This window comes from Nyctereutes procyonoides, unplaced genomic scaffold (assembly GCF_905146905.1).
Source record: "Nyctereutes procyonoides isolate TBG_1078 unplaced genomic scaffold, NYPRO_anot_genome, whole genome shotgun sequence".
Lineage (NCBI taxonomy): Eukaryota > Metazoa > Chordata > Mammalia > Carnivora > Canidae > Nyctereutes > Nyctereutes procyonoides.
This window is the reverse complement of record NW_026575132.1, coordinates 33,118,830-33,136,624: the sequence shown is the minus strand read 5'-3', so window position 1 is coordinate 33,136,624 and position 17,795 is coordinate 33,118,830. Positions and strand designations below refer to the sequence as shown.

The 17,795-nt window shown below is 41.2% G+C and overlaps 2 protein-coding genes across 11 annotated transcripts in view; one reads left to right on the top strand and one right to left on the bottom strand.

The window, feature by feature from the left end:
* The window catches only part of LOC129522747 (WASH complex subunit 2-like), a 61,440-nt gene extending 58,467 nt beyond the window's left edge, over nucleotides 1-2,973 (bottom strand). For all 8 annotated transcript variants that reach the window (XM_055345081.1, XM_055345085.1, XM_055345086.1 and 5 more), the window contains exons 1-3: nucleotides 2,852-2,973; nucleotides 2,592-2,714; nucleotides 1,451-1,615 (exon numbers count right to left, since the gene is read on the bottom strand). In XM_055345081.1, coding sequence (XP_055201056.1) covers nucleotides 1,451-1,615; nucleotides 2,592-2,714; nucleotides 2,852-2,854 — 291 coding nt within the window. In that variant the 5' untranslated portion in view covers nucleotides 2,855-2,973. The remainder of the gene's footprint in view (nucleotides 1-1,450; nucleotides 1,616-2,591; nucleotides 2,715-2,851) is intronic.
* Nucleotides 2,974-3,040: 67 nt separating this feature from the next.
* NCOA4 (nuclear receptor coactivator 4) overlaps nucleotides 3,041-17,795 on the top strand; it is a 66,294-nt gene continuing 51,539 nt past the window's right edge. For 2 of the 3 annotated variants that reach the window (XM_055345095.1, XM_055345091.1), the window contains exons 1-2: nucleotides 3,041-3,434; nucleotides 6,097-6,196. The gene's annotated coding sequence lies outside the window, so the exon portion shown is untranslated. Of the gene's footprint in view, nucleotides 3,435-3,733; nucleotides 3,858-6,096; nucleotides 6,197-17,795 lie in introns of all 3 variants that reach the window. The other variant, XM_055345093.1, reaches the window with a different exon arrangement.

The window sequence follows — 17,795 nt, the reverse complement described above, 5'->3', positions numbered from 1 at the left end:
AAAAGCCAAATCACTGCCAAATGTATTAACAGCATGTAGATCTTTTCCAGAGTTTTATTAAGCATCAGCTGTACTCTTAACATCATGTTCTGCCACGAATGAGAAGCCTATGTAACATGTGCCATTACAGGGAGGTGTGAGCAGCAATAAAACTTGAAAGTGGCCAACAGTCCCTTTCAAGAGAGGGGATTCTGGCTGCAGAATGGGAGGTGAAGAGGCATAAGGAGTAAGGGAATGGAAAGATGGATGGAAAACAGGGAATTCAAGAAGAGAACAGAAATAAAGAAATACAAAAAAAAATCAAAAAGAACAAAAACCCCACTAGATCAAGGAAAACTCAAATGCAAAAAACCTTGGCCAGAAAGTAACAATTGAATAAAAAATAAATAAGACAAGAAGACTGTGATTCAGAAAAAATAGTTTATGATGCCCACCCGCCCCTGAAAATTCAATCAGGTACCAATCCAGCCTGTACCATGTGGTAAAAGTACACTTAGAAAGTCAATACAGGGGATCCCTGGGTGGCTCAGTGGTTTAGCGCCTGCCTTTGGCCCAGGGTGCGATTCTGGAGTCCCGGGATCGAGTCCCGCGTCAGGCTCCTGGCATGGAGCTGCTTCTCCCTCCTCCTGTGTCTCTGCCTCTCTCTCTCTATGTCTATCATAAATAATAAATAAGTAAATACTAAAAAAAAAAAAAAGTCAATACATACATAGGTAAAAATCACACATGGGTCAAAGCTCAGTACTGTTTAGAGTTGATTCTATATCACAGGTTCAGCCATCATAACAAAATATTAATCAAGAATATTGAAAAAGGGATCCCTGGGTGGCGCAGCGGTTTGGCGCCTGCCTTTGGCCTGGGGCGCGATCCTGGAGACCCGGGGTCGAATCCCACGTCGGGCTCCCTGCATGGAGCCTGCTTCTCCCTCTGCCTGTGTCTCTGCCTCTCTGTCTCTCTCTGTGTGACTATCATGAATAAATAAATAAAATCTTTAAAAGAAAAAAAAAGAATATTGAAAAAAAAATGATTATTCCAAGTAGGCACACATGCCTTTAAAATAATTTATCAGAACATGGTGGGCACAGTCAATACTGCAGCCACATTCTCGAGCCTAGAGGATCAAGATGAAGTGTACAGCTCTCCTTACAGAACATGTCCACAATAAAGTTCGTTGGAATGCCATCCAAGTCAGCACAACTAAAACTAAAAATGAATGGAAAAACTAGAAATGTAAGAAACTTGTGTTGTCATATTTTTAAAGGCCTGAAAAAATAAATTTTACTAATTAAAAAAAGCCATTAATCCTAAAGAAAGAAGCTTCAATTACCAAGAACCTCTACATTCATCAAAATTGAGGAGAGTACCTAATAATGAAGCACTTAATATCACAACAGATTCTTATTTCTCTAAAAAGCATTATTTATAAGTCTGATGCAACTAAATAACTCACATTCTCAATGAACTGGGTATTAGACAGCATAAGGAAATCATTGAAGACATTATGCAGGCGACAATCTGTTGCTTTAGTTTCCCGGATTAGACCATCCACTTGTTTCTTGATCTCATGGGTTCTAGAGATAGTCTGCTGTGAGAATTCCTGTAGAAACTGTAGTAGCTATATTAAAAATAAACATAAAGCGGTATCAATATCACATGCATATTCAATGTATCAAAAGATAAAAGAACCCATTTCTTTTCACCTTTGTGTGAGTATGTGTGTGCTGGAATGTAAGGGATGCTGCTTTTGACAGTACCCAGGACCAAGTAGCCCTGAAAAACATTAAAGAAGTTCATCAAAACAGTGTCAAGGAGTCAGTGGACACTTGCTGTCTCATTTCTGGTGAAATCTGAAAGTCCTGTTTGGTTATCACTCTTCAGAAATCCCAGAAGAAGGGCAAAATAACAAACCACTACTCTTACAAAAAAAAAAAAAAAAGGCATTCATATGGGACTTTGGAATCACAGCTCTGGGCTTCTAGGGCCCCCCGCTTTCAAAGTCCCACTCCAGGATATCCATTTTCAGGCTTGTCTACCTCCCCATACGGTCTGGGTCTCAACGTGGAAGGGCCTTACTAGGGACCTCGCAATCCAGCAGCGCAGAGAAAACCTATCCGCCTCCCTCAGGATGGATATGGGTGCGCTGCTACAAAACTCAAACCAGGATGAGAACCCCGCGTGTGGGCTGTAGGCCCAGTGGGAGCACTCAGCCGGCTAAGGACGACCCGCCCTCCCCTGCCCAGGGGCCTAGAAGTGCAGCCGCGGTGTCTTTGAAGGCGCGAGGGACGTGTTATTAAGAATAGCAGAGGCAGGGGATCCCTGGGTGGCTCAGCTGTTTAGCGCCTGCCTTCGGCCCAGGACGTGATCCTGGAGTCCTGGGATCGAGTCCATATCGGGCTCCCTGCATGGTCCCTGCCTGTGTCTCTGCCCGTGTGTGTGTGTCTCATGAATAAATAAATAAAATCTTTTTTTAAAAAAATGGCAGTGGGATAGATCGGGTGGAGAAGGAATTGGGGCTCCTGCTCTGCCCGCAGGCCGCGCGTCACCCCAGGCGGCCCCGCCTTCCCCTCCCGTTCCTGGGGCCCGCCTCTCACGCCCGCATCAGCCGCCAGCGACCAGCTCTGGCTGCTCCTACGGATCTCCTCCACCGACCAGGGTCGCTCCCACACGGGCTCGGACGCCGGCGCCCGCTCCTGGTCCGGGGTCGTCCGGTTCATCTGCAGCGGGCAAGACCAGAGAGGCTGAGTCTCGGAGAGGCGACGGCCGCGGCCCAGCCCGGCCAGCTCCAGCCTGCCCCTGCCCCTGCCCCTGCCCCTACCCCTGCCCCTGCCCCTGCCCTGCCCGCCGCCCTCACCATCCCGGTCGTGCAGTCCGGCAGGCTCCGAGGCAGGCAGCCACGACCCCACCCGCCGAGGCCCGCAGGTCTGCGGAAGCCGAGCGCCGAGTCCCGAGTCCCGAGCCCTGCAGGACGCGGCACGTGACCGGCTCTCACGTGACTAGGCTCACACGTGACCGGATGTGCTGGCGCCGGCAAAAAGAGGCGGCCACCAGCTAGGGGGTCGAGTCAGGAGGCTTGCGGCTGGGCTAAGGTGGGAGCTGGGGGGAAGGGTGACGACGCTAGGGGGCGCCGGTGGGGCGCCCTCCGCAAGGTTGCACTAGAGCGGAGCGCGGGGCCGGAGGCGGCGGCTGCGGAGTGGTCTCCGGAAGGGAGCGGGGAAGGAGCCTGTGGGACAACCCGGCTAGGGGCTTCGCCTTCGAGTCACGCGGGCGGAGGGAGAGCTGGCCCCGCGGGTGCGCTCTGCTGCCGGTCGCTGGGCCTTCACACCCGTGCTCAGTAAGGGGCGGAGGACGGAGCAGTCTGACCACCAGTCCGCTCGCTTTCAACTCCTTGTGTAGGCCGGGCCTGCTTAAAAGCCTTCGCTCGGATTCACTCGACGGTGAGTCCACAGATGCAAGTTCAGACTTACCATAAGACAAGCAAAAATCCTTTGTAATCTGGTCCCTGCTGCGAATGTATCTTCAACTCTCCCCGCTCCCTACTAGCGCTCAGTGACCCAGATTTTAATCCCTCTTGTGCCAGACCAGTTTACTTCTCCAATTAAACATCCCAGTTTCTTTTCGTTCCTTTGTGCCCAAGGGCAAGTTATTCAACCTCTGTTAGCTTTCCTCCTCAGAAAAGGGAAGAAACATATCTTGCAGGGACATGGCATCAAATATGTAATATTCTTGTTTGGAGGTGCCTGGCTGACGCGCTCAGTGGAGTATGCGACTCACGGTCTCAGGGTCATTAGCTATACCCCACATTGGATGTGGAGCCTACTTTAGAAAAAAAACAAAAAACTTACTTCATGTGCATTTTGGTAAGTTCACAATCTTTTAAATAGTTGTAATAGGGATTGGGTTGTTTTATGATTTACAGGATTTTAATTTTCACATCGTGGAAACAATGGCATATTGTCTTTATTTTCACTTATGACTATAATGTGGCTATTGCTCAAAGTCAGGGACAGGTCTAACAATTTTGTTGAAGATATAAACTTCTCAGCATTACACAATCCGATATGATATGTAGTATTTCCTAATAGTTTAATGGATGTTTCATTGTTCATTAATATTAGAGGATTTAATAAGAGAAAAGCCACTGCCAAAATCTGCCTTACAACTGAAAATCCAGGGGCGCCTGGGTAGCTCAGGCAGTTAAGCAATCAACTCTTGATGTCAGCTCAGGTCATGATAGAATCAAGAGATCCAACCCTGCCTCAGCGCAATGCTGGCTTGGAGTCTGCTTAAGATTTTTTTTCTCTCTCTCTCTCTGCCCCTTCCTGCACTAGCCTGCATGTGCTTTCTCTCTCTCTCTCTCTCTCTCTCTCTCTCTCTCAAAAACAAATGAAAATCCAGAATGTTAAAAGCTACAAAATTGGTCACTGTTAAGACAGGGTTTTACAAAGTCATTGCTGAAGCTACAGGTATTAATGGAAAAGTAACAATAATGATAATTTTAAAAGCTTTAATTTATCCAAATTTGCTATCATTTATAATTTATACAAGCAGTGTTAAATATACACATTTTACATTACAGTGTGAAGCACAGTATTTATAAAATGACCAATGCTATAGCCTTAGTATTAACATAAGCAAATGAATTTGGACCCATGAGTAAGAGTGCTCAAATCCAGCTGATTTTCTAAGTAATTATGTGGTCCAAATGGTGTGATTATAGGATTAGAGTTTAGAATTGTAACCAACCATCTCTAACCAAACCCCCAATTTGGTTAGAGGTAGTTAGTTGATTTGCATGTATTGCTAGCTAGTTCCTTTGTATGTATTGCTAGCCCTCTGTGGTTCTGATTATAGGACTTGTGCGTTTTGTTTTATGAGAACCCACAAACCTAAAAATCCAATAATATAGTTCTGACCCATTTTAATAAGTCTACTTACTATAAGTTATGTGCTTTTTTTAAAAAAATGGCAGTTTTTAAAATATTATTATAGTACTTTATTAATTATGTATCTGGTAGTTTGGCCAAATGGACGGCCTCAAAATTACTACCAGTTATCATTTTGCACTAGTATATGAAGCATGAGCAGCAAATGTGTGCAACTATATCCCAAAAGTGTCAACCTCTACAGCTCTTCAAGTTAGATTTCTTAACTACAAGATAGAGTTTGCCAGTCACCCTGCTCACCAAATTTTTTTTTAAGATTTGGTGGTTTACTTGAGAGAAAGAGCATAAGCAGGAGGGGCAGAGGGAGAGGGAGAATCTCAGACTGTGCTGAGCACAGAGACTGATGCAAGGCCCAGTCCCAGGACCCCGAGATCACAGCATGAGCTGAAACCAAGAGTTAGATGCTTAACTGACTTCGCCACCCAGGCCACCAAATTCTTTTTAATAAGACTCACAAATTTATTTATGACATTGTTCCTCCTTTCTGGTAAAACCCTTAGTTCAACAAACTACTACCCGCAAGGTGGGTTTACAACTCTTAAAATGTCATTATTCTAGGTGACCTTTATCTGAAGTGTTTTTGAAATACTGATGGTCACAAAAATCTCCTTCCATTTTATAACAGTTTCTAACTTAAGGTACACACAATAGGGCAGCCCAGGTGGCTCAGCGGTTTAGCACCGCCTTCAGCCCGGGGCTTGAGACCCGGGATCGAGTCCCACATCAGGCTCCCTGCATGGAGCCTGCTTCTCCCTCTGCCTCTATATGGCTCTCTCTCTATAAGTCTCTCATGAATAAATAAATAAAAATATTTTAAAAAGAAAAGGTACACACAATAATGTAAACCCCTAGCTGCTTGCCTTTTCAATAAAGGTAGAATTCAAGTCAAAGGTATTAAACAACTTGTAATGTTTTTTCTATTCAGTAGGATTAATTTTACATCTTTACAGCATCACAGGCTGAGAAAACTGGGGAATAATACATTTTATGCTTTTATAATGCATAGCTCTCAGATGTTGCACTGAAATACCTACAGATCTCAAATATCAGTGTTTGAGGTTGACCATCACATGTATTATATGTAATGTAAGGACTGATTTTTCTAACTCTACTTTCTTGAAAATAAGTCTAGCCACCCTGCTTTATTTTACAGAAGCTCCAACGTGGGTAAGCCATAGTTCTTCTAAGAGTCATTTAAAGTGCCTAAGAGAAGATTTTCTACAGGAATGGGCAATTCAGAGGCTCCACATGAGGTGAGTCAGAAATGCTTCCCAATAAAACAACCCAGAAACCAGGCACCCCACAGTAAGTACAACATGCTCCTCTAACAGATCTCTGCTCTCTGACCTTGGTAGAAAAGCTGATCCATATACAGAGTAATAGAGTCTGATGAGTTATGGGAATCAAGCAGCTTTACTTAATGATACTAAACTCTGACTTTATATGTCAACACGCAGCACTTTTTGGGCTGTCAGGAATGCATTTCTCCCACAACCCTTCTCCCTGCCTCTGTTAATCATTGAGCTCTCTTTTTCTGAATTTGAGAGTGAGTCCAGGCTTTAACTCTAGGGTGGCCTGATAAAGATTCAAGAGTTGGAATTTTAAATCAGCTGCAAGTCTTTAGAGCTTTGATACTATATGACATTAAATAACCCTTCCCCATGTTTATCCAACCTCCCCTTGGCTCTGCTAACTGCCCACATACATCAGAAGGCAGGCCTCAAGTAATGCCCAAATACATCAGAAGGCAGCCTCAAGTAATGCCATCATCATTCCCAGAAGTGGTTGGCAAGTCTTACCAGGAGACTTTGTAATCCTCCTAGGAGTCCAGTTCCTACACTGACTGTTTAATGAAAGCTAAACCACTAAGAAATGCTCCTGCATCATGATAATTTTGCTCACCCATTTGCTTCACTCTTTTTTTAAAAAAAGATTTTATTTGTTTATTCATAAGAGATACAGAGAGAGAGGCAAAGACATAGGCAGAGGGAGAAGCAGCTCCCCATGGGGAGCCCAATGTGGGACTCAATCCCAGGACTCCAGGATCATTCTCTGAGCCAAAGGCAGATGCTCAACCACCAAGCTACCCAGATGGCCCCATTTGCTTCACTCTTGCCAGTAGCAAGTCAGCAACTCTTAACATTTGACAAATAGATGGATTATGTATAATATTTGAATATTTTATAAATAAATTATATTTTTATTATACAGAATTAATTTTTCTCATATTTTAATGTTTTCACTTTTTAATTTGAAATCATTTCAGGTTTATAAAAAGATTGCCAAAATATTACAAAGAATTCCCATATATATTTTACCCAATTTCTTCAAATGTTTATAACCTACATAAACATAATACAGTCAACCAGTAACTTAATATCAATGCACTTGTCCCATGTCCTTTTATCTATCTAGGACCACATAGTATATTTGATATGTCTCCTTAGTCTCCTTTAATTCTGGAAAACTCCTTCATTTTTCTTTTTTGTTCATGACCTTAATGTTTTTTTGAAGAATATTAGCCAATTATTGTATAAAATTTCCCTCAGTTTCCTCATGATTAAATGCAGGTTATGCATTTTCAGCAAGAATACAATATGGGAAAAAGGCAAATATGCAAAAATATTTTGGCAATCAATGAAAAGGAAAACCTGAGGAGGCCTAGCCTTATCAGACAAGAGAACATACTATAAAACATCTATAACAAAACTGTGTAGTATCTGTGCACAAGGAGACAAACAGACCAATAGAATAGAAATCCTCAAAATAGACTAAAGAACATTTGGAACTTAAAATATTGGTAAAGGGTCATCTCAAGCTCCTGGGGCAAAAATAGACTTCTTTTAAAAGATTTTTTTAATTTATTCACGAGAGACACAGAGAGGCAGAGACAGAGGCAGAGGGAGAAGCAGGATCCCTTTGGGGAACCTGATGTGGGACTCGATCCCAGGACCCTGGTATCATGACCTGAGCCAGAGGCAGACATTCAACCAGTGAGCTACCCAGGCACCCCAAAAAATGGACTTAAAAAAAAATAGTGCTGAAACAACTGAGTAGCTATTTGGGATAAGATAAAGTTAGAACCATAGCTATCATTTCACGTAAAAATAAATTCCAAGTGGATTAGAGATCTAAATGCCAAAACCGAAATCATGCAAGTGACATGACAAATGACTTCCTCTTTAGCCTCAGTATAAGTAGAGTCTAACTATGACTTGAAATCTGTAATAATAAAAAAAAAATGATAAATTTGAATGCATAAAAATAAAACATTTCTCATGGTCAAAGCCATCATAAAGTCAAACGACAATTAGCAAACCAAAAGAAAATATTTGCAATGTATATAACAGACAAATAGTTAATATCTCTAATATACTAGGAAGATATTAAAGAACTCTTAAAAATTAAATGGCAAGACACCACAAAAAAAAGGAGAATCAACTGCCAGTTTCCTCAACAGAATATTTAACAAACCAAATCCAACAATACAATAAAAAAATCATTTATCACAGTCAAGTGGGATGTGTTCCCAGAACATAAGGGTGTTTTAATATTCACAAATCAATCAACATGTTACATCATATCAATAAGAGAAAAGATAAAACCCACATGATCATCTCAATAAATGCAGAAAAAATGTTGACAGAGTACAAGATCCATTCATGATAAAAAGCCCTCAACAAGGTAGTTCTAGAGGGAATATACCTCAGCATGATAAAGGCCATATATGAAAAACCCACAGCAAACATCATACTCAGTGGGGAAAAACTGAGAGCTTTTCCCTGAAGATCAGGAACAAGACAGGCATGCCCACTTTCACCACTTTACTTCAGCATAGTCCTGGAAGTCCTAGCCACAGCAATCAGACAACAAAAAGAAAGAAAAGGCATCCAATTAGTAATGAAAAAGTAAACCTTTCACTATCTGCAAATGACATGCTACTATATATAGAAAATCTGAGAGACTACTACTAGAACTGATAAATGAATTCAATAAAGTTACAGGATACAAAATCAATGTACAAAAAGCTCTTTCATTTTTATTCACTAATAATGAAGCAGGAGAAAAAAATTAAGAAAACAGTCCCATTTACAATTACATTAAAAATAATAAAATACCTAGGAATAAACTTAAAGTAGTAAAAGCCCTGTATTCTGAAAACTATAAGATACTGATGAAAGAAATTGAAGACAACACAAAAAAATGGAAAGACAGAGGCTCCTGGGTGACTCAGTTGGTTAAGCCTTTGGCTCGTGTCATGATCCCAGGGTCCTAGGACCAAGCCTTGCATCAGGCTCCCTGATGAGCCTGCTTCTCCCTCTCCCTCTGTTGCTACCCTTGCTTGTGTGCTCTCTTATTCTCTCTCTCCCATAAATAAATAAATACATTAATTAATTAATTCTTTAAAAAAAAGAAATGGAAAGACAGTCCATGGTTATGGGTTGGAAGAACAGATATTGTTAAAACATCTGTACATAAATAAAATCTTAAAAAAAAAAGAAATGGACAGTCCATGGTTATGGATTGAAAGAAAAAATATTGTTAAAACATCTGTACTACCCAAAGCAACCTACAGACTTAAGGCAACGCCTATCAAAATACCAACAGCAATTTTCACAGAACTAGAAAAATACTAAAATTTGTTTGGAACCTCAAAAGACCCCAAATAGCTAAAGCAATGAGAAAGAAAAACAATACTAGAGGTATCACAATTCCAGCCTTCAAATTATGTTATAAAGCTGTATTATTGAAGCCAGTATACCACTGGCGTAAAAATAGACACGTAGATCAATGGAACAAAATAGAAAACCTAGAAATAAACCCACAATTATACAGCCAACTAATCTTTGACAAAAGAGGCAAGAATATGCCATCAGAAACAGTCTCTTCAACAAATGGTATTGGGGAAATTGGACAGCTATATGCAAAAGAATGAAGCTGGACCATTTTCTTACACCATACACACACACACACACACACACACACACACAAAACCTCAAAATGTGAGGCCTGAAACCATGAAAATCCTAGAAGAGCACAGGCAGTAATTTCTCTGACATTGTTGTAGCAGCATCCTTCTAGATCCGCCTCCTGAGGCAAGGGAAACAAAAGCCAAAATAAACTATTAAAACTACATCAAAAATGAAAAGCTTCAGGGATCCCTGGGTGGCTGCGCCAGGGATCCCTAAAAGAGGTTTCTTAAATAAAAACAAAAGCCAATTAGAAAATACAGTGGAAATGGGATCCCTGGGTGGTGCAGCAGTTTGGCGCCTGCCTTTAGCCCAGGGCGCGATCCTGGAGACCCGGGATCGAATCCCACGTCGGGCTCCCGGCGCATGGAGCCTGCTTCTCCCTCTGCCTGTGTCTCTACCTCTCTCTCTCTCTCTCTCTCTCTCTCTCTCTCTCTCTCTCTGTGACTATCATAAATAAATAAAAGTTAAAAAAAATTTTTTTAAAAATATAGTGGAAGAAAATGTTGTAGGGAGGTCTGGGTGGCTCAGTGGTTGAGCATCTGCCTTTGGCTCAGGTTGTGATCCTGGGGTCCTAGGATTAAATTCTATATCAGGTCCATTAAGGGAGCCTGCCTCTCCCTCTGCCTATGTCTCTGCCTCTCTCTCTGTATCTCTCATGAATAAATAAGTCTTTTAAAAAAAGAAAATGTTATATTTAAAATAGCAACAAAAATACCCTAGGAATAAACTTCAGAAATGTAAGAAAGGAAACATCAAAATTCCACTAGAGAATGGAATGGCAGACTAAGAATCCAAAAATCCATTCCTCCATAAAAGCAATGAAAACTCTGGCAAAAAAATTCAAAATCAACTTTCTTAGAACTATGAAGATGAACCAAAGACTTAGAACAATCCAAGGAACATTTATTCAAGAAAAATAGCTGAATCCCGGTAAGAACAGGGAGCTTTTCAGAATTATGCTTGCCCTATTCTGGTTTCCTTCTTTGGAAACCAACAGCTGCACAACATGGTAGCGGCACAACACGGTAGCTGTAGAACCCAATCAGCAACAACCACTGGAGAGACCAGACAAGTTTGGGGCTCCTGAAAGAGCCCTATTCCCAGAGAATTATATAGGCTGACCTGTTTAGAGTCTCCTGGAAATTCCCACTCACAAGGCTTATCTTTATTTGACCTCATTCAGAGCTTACTCACTGTGAACAACCTTCTCGGAACGTTTGTTTAAAAAAAGAAAATCAGGGGCACCTGTGTGGCTCAGTCAGTTAAGTGTCTGCCTTCAGCTCAGGTCATGATCCCAGGGTCCTGGGATTGAGCCCCCCCAATCAGGCTCCCTCTCTCCCTCTGCCTGCTGCTCTCCCTGTTTGTGTGCTTGCTTGCTCTCTCTCTCTGCGCGCTCTCTCTCTCTCTCTCTCTGTCAAATAAGTAAATAAAAATCCTAAGAAAGAAAGAAAGAAAGAAAGAAAGAAAGAAAGAAAGAAAGAAAGAAAGAAGAAAGAGAAAGAAAAGAGAAAATCTGTAGTGACTGTTTAACATAGCAGGTACATGAAAAAGGGTAACAGTTGTAGAGCGAAAAAGAGACTGCCCAAAAACTGAAAAGGAAGTTTGGGGAATGAGATGTCCATAGAAGACTTTGAAAAGTTCCAACATATTCCTGGGGAGCTAGAGGCCAGTTGATGTATAAGCCAGTGCATGTGCCCAGTTAAGACTTGAGAAGGCCCTAATCTCTCCCCTCCAGTTAGTGTTGAGGCTCTGTATAAGCAAGAAGTGAAGGCTAAGCCTGAGCTGTATATTGCCAAATTTAAGGTATGCCCTAACACATAGACACAGACCTCTTGGCAAAGGCCGGGAGACTTATTGATGCCAGACATTTAAGGAATCTCTTTCCAGTCATTGGCTGGACCACTAAGTTAAGTGAGCAGAGACTTCAGTGGCCATACATGACAAAGAAAACAGACTACAAAATTAGTACAGGAAAGTCACTAAACAAGTCCAAAACAACAACAACTGCAACAAACTATTAACTAATAACTAATTAACCAATGTTAAACCTCTTCTTATTTAAATGCCTCCAAAGCCATTTTAAGTAGTAAGAAATAGCATTCTTGTATTGTTCCTGACTTAAGTGGATATTCTTTTTTTTTTTTTTTTTTTTTTTTTTACCGTGAAGCTTGCTGCTGCCTTTTTTCAGTGATCTTCATAGTTTTTAAATACATGTGATGACGTATGCTCTCTGCCTGGCTGCTCTTCCATCGTGACTTCATTTCAAGGCAAATCTATGCCAGCCCTTCCTTGTCTAGACTGGATTCCTTCTAGTCACATTCTTCCATATCTCCCCCTGGAGGAGAGCAACCAAGATTTCATCCTCTGGAGGAATAACCCCCAGAGGAATGCAGCACAGAGATGACAACAGCAGCAACAAATTATCAGAGGGCAGCCTTTGAGAATATTAAAGCAAATATCTTAAATTACTATTAGCCAGCAGAATCCAGAAACTCATTACAGTAACAATAGGCCGTAACAGGTTTTTTTTCCCAAGTATGCAACAGTCTTCCAATAAAAGGGAATTTGATAAATAAGTTGCCATCTTAAAAAGCCAAAGAAAGTGATCCACTGTCTTATACCATACACAAAAATTAACTCAAAATAGATTAAAGACACGAAAACAAAGGCACCAAAAGCAAAAGTAAACAAGTGGGACTATATCAAACTAAAAAGGATCTGCACAGGAAGGAAAATATTGATGAAATGAAAAGGTAACCTACAGGATGGGAAAAATTTGCAAAACTGACATATCTGATAAGAGGTGAATATTCAAAATATATAAAGAACTCACACAACTCAATAGTAAAAATACAACAAAAACAACCCAAACAATCCAATTAAAAAATGGGCAGATCTAAATTGACGTTTTTCCAGGAACATACTTATAGGCAATGGGGTACATGACAAGGTGCTCAACATCACTAATCATCAGAAAAATTCAAATCAAAACTATGAGATATCACCTCACCTATTTTAAAAAAAAAAAAAAAAAAAAGTGGGCAGCCCTGGTGGCTCAGCGGTTTAACGCCACCTTCAGCCCAGAGCCTGATCCTGGAGACCTGGGATCGAGTCCCATATCAGGCTCCCTGCATAGAGCCTGCTTCTCCCTCTGCCTGTGTCTCTGCCTCTCTCTCTCTCTCTGTCTCCCATGAATAAATAAATAAAATCCTTTAAAAAAAAAAAAGTGTTGGTGAGTATGTAGAGAAATGGGAGCTCTTGTTCACTATTGGTTGGACTATAAACTGGTGCAGCCACTATGGAAAACAGTATGGAGTTTCCTCAAAAACTAAAAATAGAGCCACCATATCCAGCAATTCCACATCTCAGTATTTATCTGAAGAAAATGTGAACCCTAATTCATAAAGATATATCCACCCTGACATTCATTGTGTCACCAGCTAGATCCCAAGACCTGACCTTTACTGCCCACCTGCTTATTATACACACTGACCTTTGTCCACATTTTTCCTTAAGCTCTTCTTTCCCACTTATCTTTTAATTCAGACAAATGAAAACCAAAGCACCCCTTCAAGCAATAGTGACTACCCAGACAAGACTTCCTGCTGGCCCAGACTGCCCAAATCACCCAGACCAGTTTGAGCATAACCCCTGACTCATACCTGCAGAGGCAGACCAGGGAATGACCTCAAGTACAGAATGACCCACAACTACCTTTACCTCATTCTAATATTAAAATTTCCACCCAAGGAGGAACACAAGCCTCATTTACCTAACATACAGTGTGTACAGAGGCATGTTTCCTAAAGGCGCATGCACAACTTTATGCCTGCCTCTATCTCTACCATGACAAGGCTTCCCTATCTAAATATTCATCCTAACCTTATATAAAAGCCCATTTACCCTTGTCCAGGAGACAGGACTTTGGAAGATATTCCTTATTTGCTGCAAATAGTTTCCTTTGTCCAACAGCTTACCTGGTATAGTTTCTGTCAAGGGACAAAGTCATGTTGATTTGGTTATAATTGCAGCATTATTTATAATAGCCAAGATATGGAAACAACCTAAGTGTCCATTGATGGATGAATGGATAAAGAAATGGGATTTTATTATGCAACAATGTGGATGAATCCTGAGGGCATTACGCTAAATGAAATAAGGCAAACAGGAAAAGACAAATACCATATGATCTCACTTGTATGTGCAATCAAAAAAACAATGAGCTCATAGATACAGAAAACAGATTAGATTGCCAGTAGCCAGAGATGGAGAGTGGTGTGGGTGGGCAAAATGTGTAAAAGAGGATAAAAAAAAAGAAAGTCAAAAAAGAAAAACCATATGATCATCTCATTAGCTGCCAGAAAGGATGTATAAAAATTACAAAATCGGGATCCCTGGGTGGTGCAGCGCCTGCCTTTGGCCCAGGGCGCGATCCTGGAGATCCGGGATCGAATCCCACGTCGGGCTCCCGGTGCATGGAGCCTGCTTCTCCCTCTGCCTATGTCTCTGCCTCTCTCTCTCTCTCTCTCTCTCTCTCTCTCTCTCTCTCTCTCTGTGTGTGTGTGTGACTATCATAAGTAAATAATTTAAAAAAAATTTACAAAATCTATTTTTTATTTTAAAAAAGCATAGTAAAACTAGGAAGATATAGGTAACTAGGAAGAACAGATACTTCCTTAATAGATTTTTTCCAGGGCTAACAGAGCCCTTGATCTTGTAATTTCCCTTCTGGTCACCAAATGTGTGCATGTTTGGGTAGGAGTTTCCACTCACCAAGCAATTACCTGATTCCAGACACCAGCTAGGTGTCCTACAGTTTAACTCAACTCTGATAGTTTCCACCTGGAGATAGCATCTGATTCTCTATAGGTTAGGGGGTTAGGCCCACAAGACACCCCCCCCAATTCAAATGTCAATCTCAAATCTAGATTGTTATCTGTGCTTTTGACTACTGGGTATAAATTGGAGGTTCCCACCATCCTCTCTTCAGGTTTGATTAATTTGCTAGAGCACTGCCAGAACACAGGCAAGTATTTAACCTACTGGATTACTGATTTATTATAAAAGGATATAATTCAGAATCTGCCAGATAGAAGAGATGCATATGGCAGGTATGTGGGGAAGGGCGTGGAGTTTTCATACCCTCCTCTCTGGGTGCCACTCTCCTAGCTCCTCCCATTGTTCACCAACCCAGAAGCTTCAGAACCCCACCCTCCTGGGCTTTTATGGAAGCTTCATTATTACATAGGGCATAGTTGATTAAGTCATGGCCATTAGTAATTGATCAACCTCCACCCCTTCCCTTCTACTGAGATGAAGCCTCCAATAACCTCTAATAACAGGGATGGTTCCCCTAGCAATTAATCCTCACACTTAGAGGCTTTCAAATTCCCGTCATTAACATAAATATAGATGTAGTGGAAAGAGGCTTGTTATGAATAACAAAAGACACCTTCATTGCTCCTATCATTTAGGAAATCCCAAGGGTTTTAGGAACTCTGTGCTAGGAATGAGGATAAAGACCACATATATATTTCTTATAAATCACAATATTACAGTGCCCCAAATGAGGAGCAAAAGAAACTGCATCTTGTTACTTTGCACACATCAACTTAATTTTGATTTCAAGCCCCCATCCCACTGGAATGGCAGACAATTTCATCTCAGCTTTTTTGGGGAATTTTCTCCTGCTCGCCAGGGCATGCCTAGGTTTTAAAGATTACACAGAATCAAGATTTTGGAGGGGGTGCCCATGCGGTCTTCAGTCTCCTGTCTCCTCATGTTTCTGGGGAGACATTCATTGTCTCTGATCATGTGGTCTCTTTGGATCTATAACTAGTGCATGGGGTACAAAAGCCCCTGGTTCCAGGGATCCCAAACAGACCAAGTTCAGCCAACTGCCACTGATAAAATCCACAGGCAGAGATGAACAATGGTGAAACAAGAAACAAGTTTATTTCAGCGAGGCCAACACCAGGAAGACAGCAGACTAGTGTCTCTAAGACTATCTCCAAAGTGCCGAGTATACTTCAGGTTTATATAAGGGAAATATGGGACAAAGGTTGGTGGGTACATGCAGCTGGCCCATCTGAGTTCAAGTTGATCAGGTTGCCTTAGAGTCAATCAAGCAGGGTCTTGCTGGCTCGGGGCAGTCCTTATTGCTTGTGTGAGTAGTTTCAGTTAGCATCGGGGATGCTTTGCCCACAGGGTTTTTTGTCTGAGCTAAGATATAAGCTGAAGAGAACTCAATGAATTAGAAAGTACTGACTGAGGTCAAAATGAAGTTAGCTGGAGTCCTCTTTTAATACTTCATTATTTTTACAGCTGAATAATATTCCATTGTATGGATAGACCATATTTTGTTTATCCATTCATCTGTTTATGTACATTTGGCTTGTTTTTACCTATCTTTTTTTTCCTTTTGGCTGTTGTGAATAATGCTACTATAAACATTAATGTATAAGTACATATTTGAGTACCTGTTTTCAGTGCTCTTGGGTATATACCTATGAGTGGAATTGCTAAGTTAAATAGTAACTCTGTCTTTGACTTTTTTTTTTTAAGACTTTTCTTATTTATTTATTAATAGAGACACAGAGAGAGAGGCAGAGACACAGGCAGAGGGAGAAGCGGGCTCCATGCAGGGAGCCCGATGTGGGACCCGATCCCGGGTCTCCAGGATCACGCCCCGGGCCGCAGGCGGCGCTAAACCGCTGTGCCACTGAGGCTGCCCTGTCTTTGACTTTTTAAGGAACTTCATTCAGTTTCTGTATCTCTTTATTCTTGGCAACACTTGCTTTGATCTTTTTGATTAGAGCCATCCTAATGAGTATAAAGTGGTATCTCACTGTGGTTTGATTTACATTTCCTTAATAACTAAAGATGTTGAGCATCTTGTCAGGTACTTATTGACCATTACAGAGGACTCTTTTTAAAATTTTTAATTTTGATTTAGTTTCACATTCACAGAAAAGTTCCAGAATAGTTGAAAAAAGTCCTGTAAACCCTTCAGCCAGAATCACCAACTGTTAACATTATGTCACATTCAAGTTACCATTTCCTGTCTCTATCTGAGTGATCTGAAAGTAATGTGTATTCATCGTGTCCCTATATCCATGGATAGTTGTGGGAACTTCCTGAGAACAATGGCTTTTTTCTTAAATTTAACCTCAATACATTTATCAAAACCCTGAAACTCTTCTAAACTGTTTTTTTATTTTTTAGGTTTTTATTTATTCATGAGAGACACAGAAAGAGAGAGAGAGGGAGAGACACAGGCAGAAGGAGAAGCAGGCTCCATGCAGGGAGCCTGACGCGGGACTTGTCCCGGGTCTCCAGGATCATGCCCTGGGCCAAAGGCGGCACTAAACCGCTGAGCTACTTGGGCTGCCCCTGAAACTTTTTTTTTTTTAAAAGATTTTATTTTAAAGTAATCTCTACACCCTACATGGGGCTCAAATTTACTACACTGAGATCAAGAGTCACAGGCTACACCAACTGAGCTAGCTAGGTACCCCAAAATCCTGAAAACTTAACATAGATAAAATAATTATCTGGTCCACTCTATATTTGAACTTCACCAATTGTCCAGATATTCTAGATTTGAGTCCAGGATCCAATCCAGGATCATATTTATTTAGTTACCTTTAATCTGGAACAGCTCCTCCACCTTTCTTCATCTTTCTTGGCCTTGATATTTTGAAGAGTATGGGCCAGCTATTGTGTAGAACATGTTCACGTGAGGTTTCCTTGTGATGAGATAAAGATATGCAGTTTTGGCAGGAATTCCACAAAAGAATGTCCTCAAGGCATCATAGGAGGAGGCTCATTTTAACTCTGATGCTGGCAATTAGATTTGATTCTATGGTTAGGTAGTATC